This window comes from Ochotona curzoniae, unplaced genomic scaffold (assembly GCF_017591425.1).
Source record: "Ochotona curzoniae isolate NIBS_2020 unplaced genomic scaffold, NIBS_Ocur_1.0 contig_2321, whole genome shotgun sequence".
NCBI lineage: Eukaryota > Metazoa > Chordata > Mammalia > Lagomorpha > Ochotonidae > Ochotona > Ochotona curzoniae.
The window spans coordinates 24102054-24124321 of NW_024465421.1; the positions used below are offsets into that span (position 1 = coordinate 24102054).

Consider the following 22268-nt stretch of genomic DNA (forward strand, 5'->3'; position numbering starts at 1 on the left):
TCCCCGCCCGCTCCGAGCGGCCTGGGCAGCCTGGGCAGCGTCTCCTGCCTCGCCCCGGGTAGATCTGGGTGGCAGTGCAGGCCGCCGGCTCCCCTGGACTGTTCCTGTGGCCGAGGCGCGCTGGCCGCTCCCAGGGCGCCCTTTGCTTGGGCCTCGCGTGGACAGGGGGGATTGCGTGCTGGGCGTTGGCTGTGGGGGCACCGTCAGGGCCCCCGTGGTCCCGCGTCTGCAGGGAGGCAGGTGCCTCTGGCCTTGGCCATGGAGGAGGTGCAGGCCCCCCTGGGCTGGCTGCTGGAGCTGGGACACGCTAGAACAGAGGCTGTATGGGGGACAGGAGGCTGTGCGCTGAGGTCCTCGTTGGAGACATGGACCTCCTCTCCTTGGAGAAAGCATGCAGGGGGCGGGTGCCATCCTGGGGTCCCTGCACTTGCCCTCGCCCACCTTCCCACTTAGCTGGCTTTCCCAGCCCCTGCTGGTCCCACTCACCCCCTCTGCCCTGACACCCCCAGGACAGAGATGGACACACTGGGACCCTTGGGTGAGTGACTGCCCAGCCCCTTGCTGCGGCTGTGGGTGCTGGGCCATCTGTGAGGGGACAGGGCTGGAGTAACTGAGACCCAGGTGGCGTCAGTAGGGGAGGACTGCGTTTCCCGGAGCTTCTTCCCCGCCAGTCCTGGGCCTGAGTCCCGCAGCTGGTGGGAGTCCTGGCGGCAGGTGCGGGGGCTGCACTTGGACCCCAGGAAGAACTGGGTTTCCTGGCTGGGATGCAGCCTAGGAGCGTGCCCGCACGGCTAACAGTGACCAGTAACTGGGCTGCCAGACGTGTTGGGCAGCTGCAGGGCACCCCTCCCCTGCCCCAGCTGACTTGGGGTCATGGATGGGGCACGTGCTGGTAGTGTGGGAAAGGGCAAGATGCAGCGTGGGTCTCCTGCACCCCGAGTGTTCCCACTGTAAGGAGCACTCCCCAACCTGGGGTGTGGCTTGGCAGCCCCCCAAATCCACAGGCTGCTAACCCTTAAAGCGCGGCCAGTGACCGCCTGCTGACTCCCACACTCAGGTACATGTGTGGGCGGCCTGTGGGACTGGCCCGAACTGCTGTGTGTGCTCTGGGCTCCTGTGTCCAGAGGGGAGGTCGGCTGCTCCAGGCCTGCTGGGCCTGCTGGTCTCCCCCAAAATGGAGGCAGATGTTGCAGTGTGCCAGTGACACAGGCCTGGACAGGTGGGGCCACCAGCGCGCAGCAGCACGCCGGGTGGAGCCGTGTGGTCATCTGACAGGCGCCCTGTGCTGCCGGCTCAGCGTGCCTGTGTCGGCACCTTGTCCCCGTGGCCACCCGGACTGACCGCGCTGTTGAGGATGGCCAGTCCCGCGGTCCTGCCAGCTCTGCCCTGGTGCCCAGGCTGTGCTCAGGGACCTGGGGGAGGTGAAGGCAGCTGTGCAGTGACCACGAGCTGACCTGTGCCCCGCTGTGATGGCCAGAGCGAGGGCGTGGGGAGCAGACGGCCTCAGTCGCCGGAATGAACCATTGGCACTTGTTTCGATTTTTCGCATTTATGGCGTAGCTCGCAGGCTCCAGGAGCAGTCTTATCAGTGTGGAGAGCAGTTAAAACCCCAAACCTCCACTCCGCTTGCACACTAGACCAGGCCCCTGCTGCCTGGTCACACGCCGTCCCCCGGTGGAGCGGGCAGGCCAGTGGGCCGGGTGTGCGGGATGCCGTGGCGGCTGAGCAGGCCGCTGAGCCTTGCCACCTCTGAGGTCAGTTCTGCGTGGGCCTGCGAGGGTGTGCGGAAGGGGAGGTCAGGCCCCTGGCCAGGGGAGGTGGGGAGCAAGGCCTCCTCCCCACAGCTCCTACCATCCTGCACTGCTCCAGGGTCTCCAGCGCCAGGCTCTGGGGGCGTCCTTCCTGCTGCGCGGGCTGCTCACTCGCTGGAGTGCCCAGGTACCCAGCATCCTCAAATATCACACGCAGCAGCTTGTCGCGGCCCTGCGGAGGAAGAGCGGGCATGTGCCCAAGTCCACAGGAGGGGGAGAAAGGGGCGCCCCTCACTCACCTGGGGCGTGATGAGGCCGTCAGCCAGGTCCTGCTCCACCTTGTCCCAGCGCCGCTGCAGGGCCTCGGGCAGGGCCGGGTACACTGCCCACAGAGCGGGACTTGAGCCTCAGGCCTCAGCCGGGCCCGCCATCCCCACCCCGCACCCCTGCCCTTACCTAGCAGGGCGTGCGGGTGGCAGGCCAGCGGCGTCTCGAAGGTCAGCGCGTACATGCAGGTGCTGGGCTCGGACACGTGGGCCAGCCGATGGCTTTTCCCGCAGGCAAGCTCCACCTGGCGGGGAGCGGGTTGGAGGGCAGTGGACAGACGCCCGCCCGCCCCGCCCGTCCCCGCCCGGCCCGCCCACCTTGCTCTGCCGGCTGCGGCCGCGGCAGGAGTCTCCATCCCGCATCCACATGGCCGCGAACGAGTTGTTGACGATGTCCCACCCGTGCCACACGCTGGGGAGGAGGGCGTGTGAGCGTGCGGGGCGGGGCCTCGGGCGGTGGGGCGGGGCCTTGGGCTTGTGGGCGTGCGGGGCGGGGCCCTGGCCGTGTGAGGTATGTGGGGCGGGGCCCGGGTGCGTGCGGGGGCGGGGCGGTGGGGAGGGGCCACGGGTGTGTGGGTGTGGGAGGCGGGGCCTCGGACATGTGGGGCGGGGCCCGGGGGCGTGCGGGGCGGGGCCTCGGGCGTGGGCCGCGCCGCCCGCCCCCTGCTCACCCGAGCACCCCGCTGTAGGCGTTCCAGCGGAAGGTCTGTTCGTGCTGCGTCACGTTGTGGAACGGGCAGAGCTCGTACTTGTACCTGGGGGCAGGCCGCTGTCAGGGAGACGCTGCCCCAGCCGCCCACGCCTCCCCGGCCGGGCCGGCACTCACGTGGACTCCACCAGGCTGAAGCACTTGCCGGAGAGCTGGGAGAAGTGCCTGGGCCCTGGGGAGTGGGGGAGGCTGCTGTGAACGAGGTGCAGCCCCATGGGAGCACCCCACCCCAGGCGGCCACACTAAGGGACTGCCTCGTCCAGGCCCAAGGCAGCGGGGAATCCAACTGTGATGTCACGTGGGGGTGCAGCGTGGCACCGTAGGCTTCCCTACTTCCTGTGCTTCGGCCCAGGACCCAGCAGAGTCCCGGCTCCGGGCTCCTGGTGCACGCAGTGGAGGGGTGAGCCAGCTCGTGGAGGATCTCTCCCCCTTCTCGGTAACTGCCTTTCAAGTCTCTTTGCTAAAGGGTTCATGTTTCTTTGAAAGGCAGAGTTCACTTCCCAAGTGGCCACACAGCTGGAGCGGGGCTGGTCAGAAGCCAGGAGCTCCTCCAATCTGCGGCTTCCTGGGCCGCCAGTAGTGCCTGCTACACTGTGGCCCCAGCCCCTCAAACTTGCAAAGCAAGCAGGGATGGGAGACAGCACCTCGGGAAGTCCACACCCAGGAAAACGGCCTCTGAGAAGAGGGTTCAGACAGCCCCGCCGAGCGGGACCGTGCTGGTGCAAAGCGGACCTGCTGTGGGCAGGTCAAAATTGTGTTTGCTGTAAATGCTGCTCTCGCTTCCTTCAAGAAAAATCTCACCCACCCACTACCTCAACTCCGCAAACGCCGGGAAGGGCTAGGTGAAGCCAGCTCGGACCACCGACCGTGTACGCCGCGCCCACAATTATGCTTGAGTCTCATGTCCCACAGTCCTGCCCAACCCACAACAGTTACAGAACATAAGAAAGGGGGTTGGGGAGGGTGAGCTGCTGTGCCCCATTTGGGTGCAGGTTCACGTCCCAGCTGCTCCGCATCCGTCCAGCACCTTGCTAACGGCCTGCCCGGGAAAGCACCGGAGCAGGGGACCCATCCTCGGAGCCCTGCACCCAGGGGAGAGCGAGACAAAGTTTCTGGTAATACACTGGGCCAACTCTGGCTGTGCTGGCCATCTAGGGGCTGGCTCAGTCTCTGTCCTGCCCACCAGGAAGCCCTCCCGGGAATTCCTTCAGAGAGTGCCAGACCTGACAGCCATTCAGACAGGTAGATTTACAGAGAGAAGGCGGCACTTGCGCTGGCTCACTCCCCAGGGGCCACCAAAGCTGGAGTTGAGCTCATCAGGAACCTCCTCCAGGTCTCCCAGGCGGGTGCAGGGCCCAAGGCCTCGGGCCGTCCTCCACTGCTTTCCCGGGCCACTGCGCCACCGGGCCAGGCCCAAAATAAATAAATCTTTAAAAAAAAAAAAAAGAAAGAAAGAAGAAGTAGAGTGGGTCAGTGGAATAGCAGATTAACCCTCCATCTGAACACCAGGTTCCTGTATGGGCACTGGTTCAAATCCCAGCTGCTTCCCTTCCCTTCCAGCTCCCTGCTGATGGCCTGGGCAGGTGGCGAAGGTTGGCTCAGGTTTTTGGGCCCCTGAAATAACTCCTCCTGGCCCTCACTTAGTCCGCACCATTAAAGCCATCTGAGGAGTGAAAAGCCGGGGGTCTTGTCTTTCCTTTCTCTAAAATCCACCTTGCAAATGGGAAAGAAACACATTTCACAAACAGCAGCAGGCAGGAAGCTGAGAAATCCCTAAGAGGAAACTGCCAGATGCCGCCTTAGCAGGCGGGGTGCAGAGGAGGCTGCGCACCCCGGGGTGGGGGTAGGAGGGCTCTCTCCTGGGGCCCACGGGAACCTACACCGTACCGAGCCAGGCCCCAAGCCGCCCCTGTGAGGGAGAGGACAGCGTGGTGCCGCTCTCACTGTGGGAGGAACACCCAGAGCAGGGTGGAGGGCTGACCGGGCGGGCGGGGAGGCTGCCGCGTGGGACTGCCCACCCCGCGCACACTGGTGCCCGGCTCTGCTTCCGCTGACGCCCAAGGGAGATGCTGCTCTCTTCCCCCTTTCACTTGCACTCTGCTTTACAGACGCTGCCAGGGTGCAGGCGGCGCCTCGCACCACCGCGCTGAGCTCTGTGCGAGCTGAACTGGAACGGTTAGCAAGGAAGGTCCAAGTCCAGGGCGTCCGGACGGAGGAGAGCACATACGGCTGACCTCCTGGCTCCTGGCTTTGGATCGGCACAGCACCGGCCGTCGCGTTCATTTGAGAAGTGAGCCATTGGATGGAAAATCTGTCTCTCCTCTCTGTATATCTGACTTTCCAATAAAAATAAATTTTTTAAAAAAAAAATTAAAGATGAAGCAAAAACAACACCACATTATCACCGAAACTGTTGGACATGTGTAGACAATGGGATGCTGGACTGACATTGTATCAACAGCGTCGGGGTGCGTTACACAAGACTGACAGAACCATGGTTCCTTATGGACCACACCACTGTAAGAACGTGGGGAAAATCTGACGGCGGGGGGAATTTGAGGAGGAACCCAGCCTATATGAAATTGTACCACATAATCCAAAATTTAAAACACAGCACTAGGAGCCTGAAGAGTGCAGGGCCCCGGGGGAGCGGGCGATGGCAGGACCCCCGCAGGCCCCTCAAACGCTCAGGCAGGTTGGGGCTGCCGCCCCGAAACGGGGACCATGGGGACCCTGGGGACCCAGCGGGCGCCAGGCCCAGCCCCGCTGGTGGGGACCCAGGTGGGGCTGTTTGGGGAACCAACCAGCAGATGGCGCTTTCCAGCTCCATTTCTCAAATATACGTGAAAGCTTGCCTTCCTCCACCCTCCCTCACGCACTTGGGGATCCCCATGGATCCTCCCGCTGCAGCCGCCCTGCCTGGGGTGAGCACAGGCCAGTCCCCCGAGCGTCTCAAGAACCCTTGCTTTCCCATCGGTTGGCTTCGGGCACTCCCGGGCACCAGGCAGGGGACACAGCGGGCGCACCTGGGATGGAGAGCCCCTAGGAGCTCTCTGACACCCCTCTAAAGGGCGGAAGACCCAGACGCCGCCCCAACAGGCCAGGCTGTCACACAGGCTCTGCCGCCTCCCCGGTTCCACTGGGCAGCAGCAGCAGCGCGGATCTGCGAGGCCTGTGCTGGCCACCTGCGCCTGGCCTGGGAGAGCAGTGCAGGACGGGCCACACGCTTGGACCCTGCCAGCCCCAGGGGGAGCAGGAGGAGGCTCCGGGCTCCTCCTGGCCTGTCACTGGCTGTTGCAGCCATCTGCAGAGTGAATCTGCACATGCAAGACCTCTAACTCGGACGTTAAACACCCTGTGAACTGATGAGAGGAAAAGCCAGTGTCAATTCCGCAGATCTCCACCAACGCCCAGCACAGAAGTGACTCCTACAACCCATCTTGTCATTTTTCCAAAAAACGGATTTAATTGCTTGAAAGGCAGAGTTCCTGAGACCTGCCGTGAGAACAGTCCCTGAGGGCCACAGCAGCCGAGCTGCATCAGGAGGCCAGGAGCTCCACCGGGTCTCCCATGCGGGCAGCAGGGACCAAGCCACGTCGGCAGGGAGCCAGCAGTCAAGCAGCTGGGACTGAACCAGTACCCACATGGGTGATGTGTGTAGCAGCTCAACCCACTGTGCCACAATGCCCATCCCAAAGACCAAATGGACAAGCAGGCAGCTGTGGGACGGGCTGGAGTCAGCAGTCAGGGGCTCCCTTCACGGCTGTAGTGACAGCGGTCACCCTGTGGCCCAGGCAATGGCACCAGAAGGCCTTGTCGAGACTTCTGTGGGGCTGGGCTGGCTGTGCCCACCCTGGGGGCTACCACTGCCTCCTCAACTCAGTCCCCAGCCCCTGCCCCACACCCTGGTGCTGCCTGTGGCCCACCCTCTGAGGACCTCTTGCTCTCCAATTCTTGCACGTAAAACAAAAACCCACTGCCCCACGCTGCCCACAGCCCCACGCTGCCCACAGGCACAGCTCCCCACAGCCCCACGCTGCCCACAGCCCACGGCTCCCCACAGCCCCACGCTGCCCACAGCCCACAGCTCCCCACAGCCCCACGCTGCCCACAGCCCCACGCTGCCCACAGCCCACGGCTCCCCACAGCCCCATGCTGCCCACAGCCCACGGCTCCCCACAGCCCCACGCTGCCCACAGCCCCACGCTGCCCACAGCCCACGGCTCCCCACAGCCCCACGCTGCCCACAGCCCCACAGCTCTGGGCTGAGCCCCGTCCTGGTGGAGTATCTGGGGAAGTCCTACCTCAGAAAGTTTGTGCTTAAAGCATGTGACACAGCCAACTGCACTGGCCTGCTTATAGTTGTAAAACGTGTGCAAAAAAATAAAGCCAGGGCCCAGCACGACAGCATAGCCGTTAAAGTCCTCGCCTTGAACACCTGGGATCCCATATGGGCGCTGGTTCTAATCCCGGCTGCTCCACTTCCCATCCTGTCTCCTACACTCATGGGAGGCCTGAAAGAAGCTCGAGGCTTCACACTGGCCCAGATGCAGCCATTCACGCAACTGAGGAGTGAACCAATTGATGGAAGCTCTTTCTTTCTTAAAAAAAAAAAAAAGATTTACTTGAAAGAGGAGCAGCCAGGAGCACAACCAGCACCACAGGTTTCCTCAGCTCGCACCAACCCTGCTCGCCGCTCATGCACCTTGGGGAGCAGAGGGGCCATGGCCTTGGGCCCCGTCACCTGCACGGGAGACCTGATGGAATGTCAGCCCGGCCTCAGCCTGGCCCCCTTCGGCCCCTGAAGGAGAAGCAGCAGGTGGAGCCCCCTCCTTTTCTGTGGACCACTCGTTCTAAGCAAGCAAATCTTTAAAAGCAACTCAGAATGGGGGAGAGACCACAGACCCCATCTCCGAGGACTGGTTAGCCTTCCAAAGGTGGAACGAACAAGCAATAACAGCTCAGCCCCAACCCAGACGAACCGCGGGGAACCTAGAGCGAACCAGCCCAGGCCAAGACGCCCCCATCCTTGGACACTGCCAGCAGCCGACAACCACGATAGCCCACCGCACACTGCAGAGCCCGTGGCGGCCCAGAGGATGGCCAGCACCAGTGGGGAGGCCACGTGGCAGGTGGGCACCCTGTCGGCCCACTCCCTGCTGCCATTCCCAGTAAAGCAGACAGCTAGCTGAGCAGCCTCACCGCTGACCGGCGCTCCGTCCCAGGGCAGTAGTTAGGTAAGCCTCACCCAGCGGTGCCCACACGTGCAGGGCAGCTCCCTGCAGGGGTTCAGCAGCACCCGTCTGGCACCACCGAGACGAGACACCTCTGACAGGAGCCATCGAGCACCAGTGTAAGCAGAGGCACCTACTTGGTCAGGCCAGGAGCCAGTGACCTGCAGAGGCAGACAGCACCTAGAGGGAGCAGGATGGACGCAGCGTGCAGCTGGGCAGGAAACCGCGGAGGCCTGTGGGTGCGGGAGCCAGCCCGGGGACACTGGGGCTGCTGCCAGAAGCCCACATCTCACCGGGTCCCATTGGCCTCACCACAGCTTAGCACCCGCCCTGGGCGCCTAGGAAGTGAGCAGTTGATGGGTGCTCTTCCTCTGCCGCTCGCTGAACGCTCCAAAGTCAAGTCCCAAGCTCTCCAAGGAACTTGGGAGGGCAACAGAGGCCAGCAGCCATGCATCCCACCAAGGTGACCCGGGCAACAGCAACGCCCCCAGAGAATCGACGCCAGCAGAGCAGCTGGGCCACAGGCCGGGGTGTAAGCTAGCGGAGGTGGAGGGCAGGGAAGACACACAGAACTGGCGACTCTGGGCAGGACTCCCCAAAGGGCCAGGAGAGGGGGCGCCGGCACCCCAACACAGCAGGCTATGCCTATGCAGTGATGACGGCATCCCATATAGGCGCCGGTTCTAATCCCAGCAGCTCTACTTCCCATCCAGCTCCCTGCTGTGGCCTGGGAAAGCAGTCTAGGACAGCCCAGAGCCTCAGGACCCTGCACCCGCGTGGGAGACCCGGAAGAGCTTCTGGCTTCAGATCAGCTCAGTCCGTTGTGGCCATCTGGGACTTGAACAAAGCTTGGTGGGGGAGGGGAACGGCCCTGGGCCGTGCACAGTCCAGGGGAGGCCCCCTGGCTCCCGCCCCACCCCGAACCACCTTCTCTCTGCCCATTCTGCCTTTCAAGTACAGACAGATCCGCCTGCCTGCCACCCAGAGGGCCGCCCGGCACAGACCGCACAGCTTGTCCCCTCTCCACGTGTGCAGGCTCACGCTGCCGGCCCCGCACTCACCCGACACGGGCGAGGGCTCCCGCTTGGGCTGCAGGCGGCTGGTCTGGGGCAGGAACGGGTTGTTGAGCCTGCGGGCCGGGGCCACGTCAGCGGGAAGGGGAGCCCCGACCCGCCATCCCGCCATCCCGCCATCCCGCCATCCCGCCATCCCGCCATCCCGCCATCCCGGCCCCGCCGCGCACCCGAACGTGTTGGGTTCCTCCACCACCTTCATCTTCAAGGCGGCAGCCGGCGCGGGCCCTGCGGGGACAGGCGTGAGGCCGAGGTCGCGGCGGGCGGAGGCCGGGGTCGGGGTCGGCCGCCACACTCACCGCGCGCCGCCAGCCCGAGCAGCAGCAGCAGCAGCTCCACGGGCGCCGCCATCGCCCCGCCGCGCGTCACGGGCGACTCCGTGCGTCACGCGGGCGCCGGAGCGGAAGGAGCGACTCCGTGCGTCACGCGGGCGCCGGAGCGGAAGGGGCGACTCCGTGCGTCACGCGGGCGCCGGAGCGGAAGGGGCGACTCCGTGCGTCACGCGGGCGCCGGCGCAGCGCTGACATGTCCGGCGGCCGTGCGCCCCGCTCCCGCCATGGGCCGCCGCAGGACCGCGCGAGGATCGGGGCCGGAGGGCGGCCGCGCCCGGCGGGCCCCGGGCCGCGCCCTGGAGGCCTTCGCTGAGGAGCTGGAGGCGGCGCTGCCTGGTGCGTGCGGGCGATGGCGGGTCGGAGGCCCCGCCGAAGCCCAGGCCTGACCCTTGTCTCTCCCGCTGCAGCGTCCGCGGGGGCCGAGGCCGCCGCCCGCCCGCCGCCCTGCGTGCTGGCCATGTGGGAGCTGGGCCACTGCGACCCCCGGCGCTGCACCGGCCGCAAGCTGGCCCGCCTGGGCCTGGTGCGCTGCCTGCGCCTGGGACACAGGTTCGGCGGCCTGGTGCTCAGCCCCCTGGGCACCCAGCTCGTGTCCCCCGCAGACAGGTGGGTGCCCGCGTCGCACGCCGGCGAGAGCCGTCCCGGGACACCGTCCGGCAGGCCCTGCACCGTCCCCCGCCGTCGCTTCACTGTCCCCCACCGTCTCTCCATTATCCCCCTGCCGCCCCTGCGCTGTCCACCGTCCCTCCCTTGTCCCCCGCCGTCCCTCCGCTGTCCTCCATCCCTGCACTGTCCTCCACAGGCAGCTCGTGGCTCAGGCTGGGGTCGCCGTCATTGACTGCTCCTGGGGCCGACTGGACGAGACGCCCTTTGAAAAGATGCGGGGTGGCCACGTGAGGCTGCTGCCCTACTTGGTGGCCGCCAACCCCGTTAACTACGGCCGGCCTTGCAAGCTGTCCTGCGTGGAGGCCCTGGCTGCCACTCTCTGCATCGTGGGTTCGTTCGAGGGTCCTGTGTGCCCGCCTCTGGTCTGCTGTATGCCAGGGACTCAGCGTGGCCCCCATTGTGAAACCTCTGCCCCTCAGGACGGGTGTGGGCAAGCCCTGCTCACCCTTAGAAGTCACCACCTAGGGGGCTGTGGGGATGGGCCACGCCTGGGTCCGCCAGTCTCCACTGTGGAGAGGGGCCAGGAGTCTGCAAGGGGAGGCACGCAGCACCCGAGCCCCAGGGGGGACTCTGAGCCAACTTCTCCTGCACCCTCAGGCCTCGCTGACGTGGCCAACGTTATACTGCGCAAGTTCAAGTGGGGTGAGGGCTTCCTGGACCTGAACCGGCAGCTCCTGGAGACGTATGCGGCTTGCAGCTCCCCCAAGCAGGTGCAGCAGGCCGAGCAGGAGTTCCTGGCCAGCACCCAGCACTCGTCAGAGGAGGAGCCCGGTGAGGCCGCGTGGCGGGAGGTCGGGGCACGTGGTGGCAGCCCCCAAAGCGCTGTACCTGCCCCAGCTTAGAGGTTGTCTCTCCCCCCGTCACTCCAGATCCCTTCGATGTGGACTCAGGGCGGGAGTTTGCCAACCCCAATAGGCCTGTGACCAGCGCCCGGTAGGTGCCCAGCTTCAGCCCCTGCTGCTTCTGGGGAGCTCTAGACAGGGCTGCCTGGACCCCCGGGGATGACCCTTGGGGTACCTCCCCTTTGCAGGCTGTCTGCCAGCAAGGACACAGACACAGACACCGAAGCCGACACGAGCGACAGCGACCAGGCTGAGGACCGGGTGCCTGACACCGAGGACAGGGAGGGCAACAGCAACTGCTCAGGGGACGGGCGCCCTGCCCGAGAACACAGCGGCACCCAGGGCTCGGGGGACGGGCGCCCTGCCCGAGGACACAGCGGCACCCAGGGCTCGGGGGACGGGCGCCCTGCCGAGGACACAGAGGCAGCGTAGACTGAGACTGCAGTGTGTGTATTTGGGGGCAGCTCATGCGGGTGGGATGGGGTGGGCTCTGGTGCAGTCCACTACTTGAATGAAGCTGCAGACTGGAAGCACGTGGCAGCCTCTGCTTTCATGCCGGCTCCTGGGAGGGGTGGGACCCATCCCTGGCCAGAAGGGCCGACAGACCAGAAACGTCACGGGGTGTCGGGGGAGCAGGGCCAGTGCTGGTATCTGCGTGGGGCTTGGGGCTCACATGTTCACGGCACACATGAAAACCAGCCTGGGGGGCCACAGCACTTGGACGGCTGGGGGCGGCGGGGTGCGTGCGCCCAGAGGGGCTCAGGGATCTGCCTCCATGCACTTGTCCATTTCCTTCAGTCTCCTCACAAACTCCTGGGCCTCCTTGTTGGCGCGGCCCTCCAGCATCCTGAGTGCAGATCGCACTGTGGGGCGGGCGGGTGTGTGAGCAGGAGGCAGCTGGCACGCCCGGCCGCCGCACCGCACCCACCACCCGACACACTCACCTTGGGCTCTGGGCCGGCGCAACTGCAGGGTGACGGGCTGCACGGCCTTGACGGCGGTGCCCGCCTGGGGCCTGGCAATGCCACTGACGCTGCCCAGGGCCAGGGCAGCCTCCCCCGCGAAGTCATTGCTGGACAGCCAGTCGTGGTCCATGACGGTGAACAGTACGCAAGCCCCGCGCCGACGGCATGCTTCTGCGGGCACAGAGCTGCGGGCCGGGATGGTCACACGGGGACAACTCGGCCTGTGGGCCAGGGAGCAAGACAGAGCAGGGACTCACAAATGGAAGAGCTCCTCGTACACGGGGTGCAGCGTCCTCGCCTTCACCTGCGTCTTCTGGCTGCGGACCAGTGGGAACAGGTGCGGCGGGCCCAGCTCCACGATGACGAAGGGGTCGCTGAGGCCTAGGGGGCACAGCTGTGAGCCCTCGGGTGCCCCGCCCCCGTCCCGCCTGCAGCCGCCCCGAGCCCGCTCACCGTTGGCATCCAGGGGCAGCAGGTCGGCCGCGTGCAGCACCTCCACTGCCAGCCGCTGCTCAGCCGCCTCGTAGTGGCAGCGGACGCTCAGGCGGCCGAACCGGTTCTGCTCCAGGGACCTCTGTGGAAAGAGCAGTCAGCCTGGCCGCTGGGCGCTGCTTGTGCCACGAGCCCAGGCCAGCCCGCCCTACCTGCTTGAGCTTGTCCAGGTAGAACTGCTCGATGCACTCGCGAGTGGAGCACCTGTGCAGCCGCAGCTCCTCCTCCAGCCTCTGCAAGGAGGGCGGGGAGGGCACCTGGCTGCCAGCCCCGCCCATGTCTGCCTCGCCCCCGCCGCCCCCGCCTCACCTTGTAGCTCCCGTCCCTCAGGCTCTCCAGTGGCAGGCCCTGGCCCTCGGCATGGAAAAACCCGACCAGAGCCTGGAGCAGGGAGGCACAAGTGAGCATGGGCTCCTGGCTGCAGCCCCAGAAGCCAGCAGAGCAGCCCAGCACTGCCACCGGCCCCAGCAGACGGACCTCCAACGTGAAGTGGAAGCGGCCGTAGAAGTCGGCAGAGACGTCACGGTTCGCTCCCAAAGCCTGTAGGATCGCCTGCAACAGCAGCTCCCAGAGGGCCTCCAGCACCCTGCGGGACCCAGCCTCAGCCCACCCCGCGGGGACCCAGCCTCAGCCCACCCTGGCACCCCGCGGGGACCCAGCCTCAGCCCACCCCACGGGGACCCAGCCTCAGCCCACCCTGGCACCCCGCGGGGACCCAGCCTCAGCCTGCCCCGGCACCCCGCGGGGAACCAGCACCAACCCTTGCCCCTGGCCGCACCTGCCCAGACTCTCCTTCACCAGGGAGGCTTTCAGCAGGGCCAGCTTCTCGTCCAGGTACTTGAGGAGCGGAGCCACAGCCTATGGGAGTCCCCAGGGCAGCGTCGGCCTGGGCCCCACCCACTCCCAGCACGCCCATTGTCTCCTGGTTCTTGGTCCAGGCCTCTCACCTCCTCGTTCTGAATGGAATCAGGCGACAGGCTGATGTGCTGCACGTACTTTTGGGTGTCACTGACCATCTGGTGGGACAGGCAGCACTTAGCACGGCCAGGGGCAGCCCCCACACCCGGTCCCCAGGCCAGGCCGCCCCTGCCTACCTTGGAGGTCAGGTGTGCTGTCACGGTGTGGGCGTCCCGCTGCAGGTCATCGTCCAGGGCCGACATGCAGCTGAGCAGGGAGCGGGGAAGCCCACCCTCGGTGCCCTCGGCGCCCTCGGGCCACGCCAAGCCCCCCAGCGCCTGCCGAGCGGCCTTGCGCACCAGCTCCACGTCGTTGAGCACCACACACAGCTGCAGCGGCCGGGGGCGCAGAGTGTGAGTCAGGGGGCCGGGACCGGGGCCTGCCCAGCCCACCCGCCCCTGCACCCTGGCTGGCCAGCACTAGCTCACTCACCGCCTCGCCAGCTCCCTGCTGGGCATCTGCCTTCTTCCGCAGCAGCGCCGTGTAGAGCAGGGTGGCTTCACACATGTCCTGTGGGGCGGGCACCGGGCAGAGGCGTGTGGACCTGGCCCTGCTGCTCCCAGGCCATGCCCCGCCCCGCCCTGCAGCTGACCTGGCTGAGCTGCAGGCCCAGTGCCTGGGCCTGGCCGGGGTCTGGCCATGCCAGGCGGGCCCAGAGTTCCTGGATGTGGCCCAAGCAGAGGCTGGCGGTGGCAGCCGAGCTGCTGTGCTTGGAGGCAGCGTCCACAGGCTCCAGCTACGGCAGGGCCAGGAGAGAGTAGCCAGTGTCACAGGGCCCTGGAACAGCCCCACTGACCTCAGGCTGGAGCCCTCACTCACCGTGTCTGCTTCTACAGCTCCCTGAAGGCGCCACTTGGCTTGGTCCCGCAGCACCTGCAGCCAGAGCTTGATGGCTGGCAGGAATGGGACGTGGATGCCGGCCAGGGCCAGGGAGCGGCTGTCCCTGCGGGGGCAGGGGTGGGGGTACAGTCGGACATGCCCTCCAGTCCCAGGCTGGGATGCCAAGGCCTGAGGGGTGCGGGTCACGCACCGGCCAGGGATGCTGCTCCAAAGGCGTTGAGTGTCCGCCAGGGTCAGGTAGAGCTCAAAGAGCCCCGAGGCCACGTCCAGGGTCATCTTGGGGCCCAGCTCCTCCGTCAGCACCCAGGCCTCCTCAGCCATCTGCCCCACAGGGTGGCATGAGGCCAGCAGCGGCCAGGAGTCCTGGGCGGCCCCCCTCCCCCAGCCCCGCACGCCCCCTCACCAGACGCTCCAGCTGCCGGAAGGTGAGGGTGAAGAAGTCTACCTTGAGGCTGCTGTGGAGAGCACGTCTCAGCCTCGGGCGGCCCGCCCACCCAGACCCCGGGACCCCGGGCGCTGGCGGGGGAGCTGGCCCACCTGAGGAAGAGGCCGGCGTAGATGCCATAGCAGGACTGCAGGTCTTCGTAGACGGTGTCGGCCACCTGGATCAGCCCGGCCAGGCGCTGCGGCCCCGGCTGCAAGGAAGCCCCTGCTGCAGATCCGGCGCCGCCGGCGCCCTGAATCCCCCGCGCCCGGCCCGCCGCGGCCTCACCTGCTCCCGGGGGCTCCGTGCACTCAGCAGTCTGTCGTACCAGTCGCGGTTGCCCCTCTGCGGTGGAAGGCAGAGACGGGGCGGGGGCTGAGCCGCACACAGTGGGGCAGAGGCGGGGGGACTGCGGGGCCGCCCGGACCTCCCTGCACACCTTGAGAGCGGCGGCAATGTCCATGCTCAGCTCCGTCTCGAATGGGCAGATCTCAAAAGACGGCTGGAACAGCTGCAGCTTGTCCAGACACCTGAGGACAGCAGGCAGTGGGAAGGCTGCCCGCCGCCCGGGCCGCGCCACGCACCATGCACCGCGCACCGGGCCGCGCCACGCACTTGAGCAGCAGCTCCAGGCGGTAGACGGCCGTGCTGTTGGTGGCCGGGAAGTAGTCTCGGAGCTGACGCAGCAGCCGCAGCGCGAACTCGGAGAAGGCGGAGAAGCTGTCGGCCAGGCTCTCCTCCTGAAGGCAGCGTTCAGGCTCTCCCTCAGCCCCGCGTGCACCGCACCTGCCGGCCCCAGCCTGCCCCAGGAGGCCCACAGCCACCGTCCCCAGGGGACCAGCGCCTGTCCCCTGCAGGCCTCGGCCAGCCCTCACCTGCTCCTGAGGCAGCGACGCCGCCTCCTCCCAGTGCGCCTGCATGCCCTCCAGCAGCCCCAGCAGGTAGCCGTAGTCCAGCGTGCGCGTCTGGTGGTGCCGGCTGCTGACCTGCCAGTGCCTGGGGGAGGGGCCAAGGTGAGTCCGCTCCCGGCCCGCCCCTCGGTGTGGCCCCGCCCTGTCTGGACGCCCCGCCCACTCACAGCACGGCCCCGCCCCACTCACCGCACGCCCCGCCCACCGACCGCACGCCCCGCCTCTCACACGCCCCGCCCCACTCACAGCGCGCCCCGCCCACTAACAGCACGCCCCGCCCACTCACAGCACGCCCCGCCCGCCCACAGCACGCCCCGCCCACTCACAGCACGCCCCGCCCACTCACAGCACGGCCAGCTGCAGGGCCGACAGGTTGCTCTGCGCCCCGTGGAGGCAGAGGACGGTGGTCCCAGGCCCGCTGAGCTCGCCGCGCCAGCTGCTGGAGTCGGGCTGGGGAGGCAGCGCGGCGTGGGTGGAGGCGGGAGCCCGGCACCCCCGGCCCCAGCGGGGCGCCCACTACCTGCTCTGCGCGGTGCTCGTAGCGCAGCACGCGGCTGAGCAGCAGCAGGTAGGACAGGAAGCCGAAGCGGCCGCGCCGGCTCATCTCCGTGTCCCTCTGCAAGGAGAGCCGCCCGTCACCAGCGGCCCGGCCCGGCGCCGGGGCTGGGGGCGGCGGGGGGCCCTGGGCGGCCCACCTGAGTGGTGACCAGCTTGAGGACCAGATGGCAGTCCCCCTGCACACGGGAGGCACTGGAGCGCGGTTCCAGCTTGAACCAGCGGTCGACGCCAGCTACGGGCACGTCCTGGGGGGCGTGGAGGGCCAGGTCAGGCCACTGGCCTTGCAGAGCCCGCTTGGGGGGCCTGAAGGACAGCAGTGGGGGCTCGGTGGCAGCCCAGGGAGGCCCGGCAAAGCCGCACTCTCACCCTAACGGGGACGTTGAGGCAGCCCAGGAAGTCGTCCGCGTGGTCCTCGCCGGGTCCCGCCGTCCCGTTGGCACGGGCCGACTTAACAATCTGCTTCAAGTACCTGGGGGAGCAGGGCAGGAAGGGGTGTGGGCCACAGGCCCTGGGCACCCACCACCCGCTGCGCCCGTGTCCACGCCCGCCCGCACCTGCTCATGCCCTTCAGGCCGATGACCTCGTTGAGCTTCCTGCAGGCTTCAGCCAGGGACACGTCATCGTCGTGGTCCCTGGAGGCAGGGCACAGGCCAGCCTTGCGTGCAGCCCAGCACACAGCCCCGCTCCCCACCCCACAGAGGTCCGGGGCCCCGCTCTACAGGGTACGGCTGGTACCAGATGTCCAGGTGCAGCTGGTCCGTGTGCACGTCCTCGATCTCACTGGGGCGGGGGACAAGGGCGTCCATGAGGGGTTGAGGGGCAGGCGGTCAGGCCCGTCCCCTGTCCCACCTGCATGCCCTCCTTCGGGGAGGCTGGCCCTTACAAGAGGAAGTGCTCCTTCCACTCAGGGTTCAGCGTGCTGCTCTTGACCTCCGTGACCTGGATGCACTTGGCAGGCAGGGGCACTCCACGCCGGCTGCTCTTGCGGAAGCTGAAGCGTTGCTCCTTGTGCCCGCTGGGCTGGCGTGGGGTGCCCGAGGCGGGCAGGATCCCCAACATGCAGTAGGGGTCGCTGAACCCTGCGGTGCAGCGAACACTGAGCCCGCAGCACACCTGGGCCCCTGCAGAGCCCAGGCCTGGCTCCCCCAACAACTCACCATTGGGGTCTTTGGCCAGGAGGTTCTTGGCACGCATGACGGAGACTTTGAGAGCATACGTGGGGTCCTGTGGGCAGAGGGGCCCAGCACAGATGCAGCAGAGCCCACCTGAGCCCGTGCCCAGGTGCCCAGTTGCCTCACCTTGGCCTTTTGCACTCGCCCAATGGCTTCAGCGTGCTCCTCAGGGCTGGTGCCGAACACCTGGGGAAGCAAGGCAGGTGGCAGGCCCGTGACCACTGTCCTGGGGACCTCGGGCTCAGCCCCTCCTGGGATGCCCAGGCTTAGGGAGCGGCCTGGGGCAGGGCCATGGAGTGTACCTGCTGCAGGTAGCCCAGGAGGGCCGCCTCGTCGTCCACCTGCTCAGGGCCCATGGTGCCTGCTCGGTAGAGGACCGTGTACAGAGCTTCTTCGTACAGCATCTCGACCTGCGGCAGAAATGGGGCCGCTCTGGCCCTCGCCCAGGCACTTGGGGTCGCGCTGACCGCTTCCAGTGTGCCCCCATTGCAGCCACCCATCCGCCTCCCTCCAGCCCCGTCCTAGAACCTCCTCCTGGGTCAGGGGTCTCAGGCCACGGTTGGAGTCTACAGGCTCCGCGGGGGCTGGAGCGCCACTGCGCAGGAGGACCTGTGGGGACAGGGGTAAGTCTGGGTGGGGCCAGGGTCTGGACAGGGATATTCCCAGAGGAGGGCAGGGACTTCCTCACCTCAGGGCGCGGCAGGCCCTGCCGGGCCTCCCCCTTCTTCAGGAGGAGGCGCATCTGGGTAAAGAACTCCACACCATCCCCAGGTTTCCTGGAAGAAGGGCCTGGTCAGCGAGGGCCGCCCTGGCCTACGTGAGCACCGGGAGGCTCAGGCTTGCTACTCCCTCCCAGCCCGGCACACACCAGGCACCCGTGCCCGCCTCTGGCGTGTCAGCGTTGCTGTCCGGTTCCTGTTCTGTCCGGCGGCGGAAGGACGGGCAGACCTGTACCTGCCTGAGCACACTGCTCTTGATTTCCAATAGAGTGGACATGGTGGCCACCTGGGGGGAGAACACACGTGCGCCCAATGCTGGGGTCCACGGGACAGCCCCCTGCGGAGTGCCCGGTTCAGTACCCCGGAAGGGGGTGGGGGACGTCTGCTGAGAGGACACAGATGCTGTGCCCCTGTGTCCACTCTGGGGCTAGGGCAGGCGCTGGGGACCCGTGGCCTCCACGCAGGAGGCTCCAGGATCCCCACGTGTTAATCACGGCAGTGTCCCATTTAGGGAGGCCCCAGAGCCCAAGTTGGAGATGCACGGGCTGGCAGCAACGATTTCCTGAACCTGCAGCTGCCTCGGGAGCAGGTCTGCCTCCTGCCGGAGCAGCCCCTCGTCTGCTCGGCGAAGGCCTGCAGCCAGCCGCCAGCCCTGGTGGGCCTCGCTGGACACAGGGAGGACGCCCGTCAGCTCCACGCAGGCCTGCTTTGGCAGAGCTGTGCCCTCTCCCACAGGGGCCGGCTCCACGGGGAAGGACAGCAGTGGACGCTCCTTGGCAGCACCCCAAGGTCTCCCTGGGAGCCCCAGGTCACACAGCAGCCTGTTCCTCCACCATGCGACGACCGCCCTCTGCTGGCCTGCAGGTGACAGGACACTGTCTAGTCCACCCCAACACACTGCCCCTGACATGATGGTCCATCCAGGACACTGCCCCCACCACCCCTGGCCTCTGCACCCACTGTGACCACACAATGCCCCGTGCATCTGAAGACACTGCCTGGCCCCTGCACCTACGGTCTGGCCCCCAGGGTCAGCAGAGGGGAGGAGCTCTCGGCTCCAGAGCCTGGCAGGGCAGTGGACTAGGGCCAGCTAGGCTGGATTTTAGACTGCTGGTAGCAGGCACTTCTTTGGGCTACCTATTGAACCAGTTCCCTTTCGTTGGTGGCCCGGGACCACGAGACCTCTGCAGTGCCTCTCCTGGACCCTGTGTGCCCACCCCATGGCGGAGAACCCCCACAGCCTGGGGAAGGGGGCACAGTGCTTCCGGGAGCTGTTGTGGCTCCCTCCACAGGTCTCAAGTTCCCTATCTGTCTGAGGCTGAGCGCAGGAGCACCACCCCATCCTGGAGCCAGCAGAACCACCGCTGCCTGAGCTGTTGCCAGGGCAACCGCCAGCCGCCCGGCATCCGTGTGTGGGGCTGAGGGGCTCTGACGAACGTGACGCAGGAGCTGAGTGGCCAGGGCTGCCTGGCGGGGGGCCCCCGTACCTGCAGCGGAAAGGGAGGCTAGCACCCCACCTACATGCGCCACAGGGCACCCGGCAGGGCAGGGCTCCAGCACCTGGAGCGGTGCTGGGCTCAGGGGATGCCCTGCACTGAGTCAGGTCTCCCGGCTCTAACGTCCAGGGCTAAATGCACGAGTCCCAGGGTCTGCGGGCAGCTCCTGCCCCATCGCCAGCCAGATGAGGCCACAGCTGTGGGCTGCCCAGGTGTCGGGAGAGGTGGCTCTCACACCCCATGCCCAAAGACCACCCTCTGCTTCCCCTGGACACTCAGGCTGCCCTGGCAGCCCCCTCCCTCACTGGTCCGTGGGGCCACCTCCTGCTGCTGGTCTGGCCAGTAAGCATTCTTGGTGGCCACTGCTGGGCAGAGGGTAGGCGAGCGCTGTGACCACAGCCCTGTATCTGGCCACGGGGACCGCGGTCGGTCACAGCCCCCACAGTTCCCGTGAGCAAAGAGGCTGCTGGAGCTGCAGCCGGGCTGGCCCCAGGGTGGACCGGGATGACGTCCCGGGAACTTGCTGAGAGCCGGGATCTGAACCAGGGCACTCAGCGCTGGCTGTCGGGCCACGCCCGGGTCGGGGCTGACGGGGCTGCTCGGCCACCTGCTGCGCTCCCTGCGAGGGGCCCGGGCATCTGCATTTTACCCAGCTGCTGCGCTACCCGCATGACCGTGGGAGATGCGGCCCCTCCCGGGGAAAGGCAAGCGGCGTCGAAAGCCGAGCCGCTGCGTGATTTTTTCACGCCCCTCCCGTGAAGGCTGCGCGCGAGCGAGGGAGGGACCCTCGTTCCAGCGGGTTTCGGTCGGCATGGGGGGGTCCTGGGAAGAACCGGGGTCTGGGGGCGCCCTCTTCCGCTCCCCCCGCCCTCTGGCCCGGGGGACCCCGCGCCCACCCCGAGCACGCAGGGCCAGGGGCGAGTCCTTGCGACCCTCCCGCGCCCCCAGGGTCCCCCACGAGCGCGGCGCAGTGACAGGGTCTGAAGCGGCGTCCTTCCGTAGGTCCGTCGGTCCGGGAGGGGTGCTGGGCCGAGCCCCGACGGCACCCGCCGCACTCACCGTGGGGCGCGGGGTCCTGCGGCGCGAGCTCGGGGGCGCTGGCACCGTGACCGCTCTCCGCCGCGCGCACCGGGGACTGAGCCGGGCGCAGGGCGCAGGGCCGGGGGCGGGGGCTGCGGGCCGGGGGCGGGGCCTGGCCGCGGGGGCGGGGCCAGGGCTGCAGTCCGGGGGCGGGGCCGGAGCTGAGGGCGGGGCCAGCAGGTTCCACCTGGGGGGCTGTCGGTGGGGTCTTCTTCCCCGGCCCCAGGAAGCCGGCGTTGCCCACCCTCCCGTAGACTTTGCTCGAAGGGTCGCACGGCCTTCTCTGGACCCACCCTCCCAGCCCCCCGGCTGTCCGGGCGGGCCTGGGTCTGAGATCTCGCTTTGGGGGCACAGCAGGTCCTGCGAGAAGGGGCCCACGGACCCCCTGCGCAATCCTGGCTCTGGCTAGTCCCCACCCCAGCCCGTGGGGTCCTGCCTGCGGGGCGCTGCCCACCCCTGGGGCGTTAGGGCAGCGGTCTGAGCACCCTGGGGCCCGCGCAGGAACCGCCCCGCCCGGCTGGGTCTCAGCAGGCATCAGTAGACACCTGTGTGTGGTTGGACTTTTCACCCCCAAGGGTCCAGCCTGCTGCAGGGAGGGCTGCACCCCTGCCCTGGTACCTGTGGCATGGAGGGGCGGCGAGGACGGCTGGACCCCAGCTCTGCACCTGGCGGCAGCCCAGCGGCTGTCCCCGTTTGCGGGTAGGGTAGACGCTGCCTGCAGGGACTGTTGTGGACTCACATTCGGACACGGCCTGCACCCTGGGTGGGGAGAGGCAAGGCCCTACACCCCAGGGCTCCCCGCAAAGTCAAAGGAGCGATGAGGGGGCTGGACACTTGGGGGGCCGGAGCGGGCAATGCCCAGCCCTGCCCCCTCCCCACTTTCCTCTGTGGGGGAGGGGCACTGCGGGGTCTTGCGTCAGGTTCTGACAACCTGTGGGAACACAGGGGCCTGGTTGCCATGGTGATGGTGATGGCTTTGGGGTGCAGGGATGAGGCTGCGGGCTGTAAACAGGAAATCAGGAGGGGCCGGTGAGGGAGGCTGCTGGCCCCCAGCCCCCGCACAGCCTGGGTCCCTGAGACCGCTGTGTGGGGGTGGCTCCTCCAGAGACCAGGGGAAGGTGGGGACAAGCAGACAGGCCTAGGACAGAGCAGAGCCTGGGCTCTAGGCAGCCCCCCAAGGGGAGACTCAGGCCAGAGACAGCCCTGGGTGGGTGGGTGGGGGGGAAGCCCGATCCTGTGCCCCAGGGGCTGTCAGGGAGCCAGGCCTGGACACAGGGGTGCCCTGGGCGGTGTTCCTGCTGTGTGTATGCTTTCGCTGAGAAACAGGGATCACCCCCCCTCCCCTGCCGCTCCAAGACCTGCCAGTCACATCCCAGACCATGGTCACACCTGAGACAGCGCCGGGCCCAGCCATGCCAGCGTTGGAGGACGTCAGGGTCTGATGGGGACAGACCCTGGAAACCATCATTCCTAGGACCCCTCCTTGCTAGAGCTGGCTCAAACCGGTTCGAGCAGGTCCAAGTCAGTGCTGGGCCTTCCAACCTGGCAACATGTCGTCATGGCAACTCAAGCTGGAGGCTTCCCACAGCTGCCCTGATGCTGATGGGAGGGACCTGGGGCTGCATGCAGGGCCCGGCAGCCCGAGGTGGGCAGGCTGGTGGCTCAGGAGAGGGTCCTCCAGTGCCAGGCCAGGTGGCCAGCCGGCAACCTCCCCTCCGCTG

At 67.3% G+C, this 22268-nt stretch overlaps 3 protein-coding genes across 4 annotated transcripts; 1 reads left to right on the forward strand and 2 right to left on the reverse strand.

The window, feature by feature from the left end:
- Positions 1 to 1559: 1559 nt before the first annotated feature.
- Positions 1560 to 9457, reverse strand: GNPTG (N-acetylglucosamine-1-phosphate transferase subunit gamma). Of its 2 annotated transcripts, XM_040973599.1 has the most exons (10): positions 9393 to 9457; positions 9264 to 9321; positions 9082 to 9149; positions 2904 to 2958; positions 2749 to 2832; positions 2396 to 2489; positions 2208 to 2322; positions 2051 to 2133; positions 1852 to 1983; positions 1560 to 1771 (listed from the first exon to the last, which is right to left on the reverse strand). In XM_040973599.1, the coding sequence occupies exons 1-10, from the start codon at positions 9442 to 9444 to the stop codon at positions 1658 to 1660; spliced, it is 855 nt and encodes a 284-aa protein (XP_040829533.1). In that variant the 5' UTR covers positions 9445 to 9457; the 3' UTR covers positions 1560 to 1657. The 2 variants fall into 2 exon arrangements, with proteins under 2 accessions (XP_040829533.1, XP_040829534.1); XM_040973600.1 differs by lacking the exon at positions 1852 to 1983.
- A 192-nt stretch (positions 9458 to 9649) lies between these two features.
- On the forward strand, positions 9650 to 11545 carry TSR3 (TSR3 ribosome maturation factor). The gene is made up of 6 exons (XM_040973760.1): positions 9650 to 9761; positions 9833 to 10031; positions 10228 to 10421; positions 10689 to 10862; positions 10961 to 11024; positions 11122 to 11545. The coding sequence occupies exons 1-6, from the start codon at positions 9650 to 9652 to the stop codon at positions 11363 to 11365; spliced, it is 987 nt and encodes a 328-aa protein (XP_040829694.1). The 3' UTR covers positions 11366 to 11545.
- A 99-nt stretch (positions 11546 to 11644) lies between these two features.
- Positions 11645 to 20584, reverse strand: BAIAP3 (BAI1 associated protein 3). The gene is made up of 34 exons (XM_040973598.1): positions 20527 to 20584; positions 18121 to 18257; positions 17941 to 18028; positions 17781 to 17861; positions 17555 to 17662; positions 17379 to 17438; positions 17238 to 17304; positions 16964 to 17159; positions 16816 to 16860; positions 16635 to 16712; positions 16447 to 16549; positions 16218 to 16325; positions 16043 to 16138; positions 15869 to 15972; positions 15487 to 15607; positions 15227 to 15351; positions 15051 to 15141; positions 14900 to 14956; positions 14725 to 14822; positions 14591 to 14642; positions 14378 to 14508; positions 14167 to 14290; positions 13940 to 14083; positions 13768 to 13857; positions 13485 to 13676; positions 13338 to 13406; positions 13169 to 13248; positions 12868 to 12976; positions 12700 to 12771; positions 12543 to 12623; positions 12352 to 12472; positions 12156 to 12279; positions 11878 to 12083; positions 11645 to 11796 (listed from the first exon to the last, which is right to left on the reverse strand). Exons 2-34 carry the CDS (start codon positions 18246 to 18248, stop codon positions 11693 to 11695), a joined length of 3453 nt encoding a protein of 1150 aa, XP_040829532.1. The 5' UTR covers positions 18249 to 18257; positions 20527 to 20584; the 3' UTR covers positions 11645 to 11692.
- Positions 20585 to 22268: the final 1684 nt, after the last annotated feature.

What these genes read in the sequence shown, in the direction of transcription:
- GNPTG (XM_040973599.1), bottom strand. Translation starts at nt 9,444, where the DNA reads ATGGCGGCGCCCGTGGAGCTGCTGCTGCTGCTGCTCGGGCTGGCGGCG. An exon ending in TTCAGCCTGGTGGAGTCCAC is followed by an intron (nt 2,833 to 2,903) that starts GTGAGTGCCGGC and finishes GCCTGCCCCCAG; the next exon opens with GTACAAGTACGAGCTCTGCC. An exon ending in CCCTGGAGCAGTGCAGGATG is followed by an intron (nt 1,772 to 1,851) that starts GTAGGAGCTGTG and finishes ACACCCTCGCAG; the next exon opens with GCCCACGCAGAACTGACCTC.
- TSR3 (XM_040973760.1), top strand. Translation starts at nt 9,650, where the DNA reads ATGGGCCGCCGCAGGACCGCGCGAGGATCGGGGCCGGAGGGCGGCCGC. An exon ending in CTCGTGTCCCCCGCAGACAG is followed by an intron (nt 10,032 to 10,227) that starts GTGGGTGCCCGC and finishes TGTCCTCCACAG; the next exon opens with GCAGCTCGTGGCTCAGGCTG. An exon ending in AGGCCTGTGACCAGCGCCCG is followed by an intron (nt 11,025 to 11,121) that starts GTAGGTGCCCAG and finishes TCCCCTTTGCAG; the next exon opens with GCTGTCTGCCAGCAAGGACA.
- BAIAP3 (XM_040973598.1), bottom strand. Translation starts at nt 18,248, where the DNA reads ATGTCCACTCTATTGGAAATCAAGAGCAGTGTGCTCAGGCAGGTACAG. An exon ending in TGGAAGGAGCACTTCCTCTT is followed by an intron (nt 16,861 to 16,963) that starts GTAAGGGCCAGC and finishes CCCCCGCCCCAG; the next exon opens with TGAGATCGAGGACGTGCACA. An exon ending in GCTGCCCCTGGATGCCAACG is followed by an intron (nt 12,280 to 12,351) that starts GTGAGCGGGCTC and finishes TGTGCCCCCTAG; the next exon opens with GCCTCAGCGACCCCTTCGTC.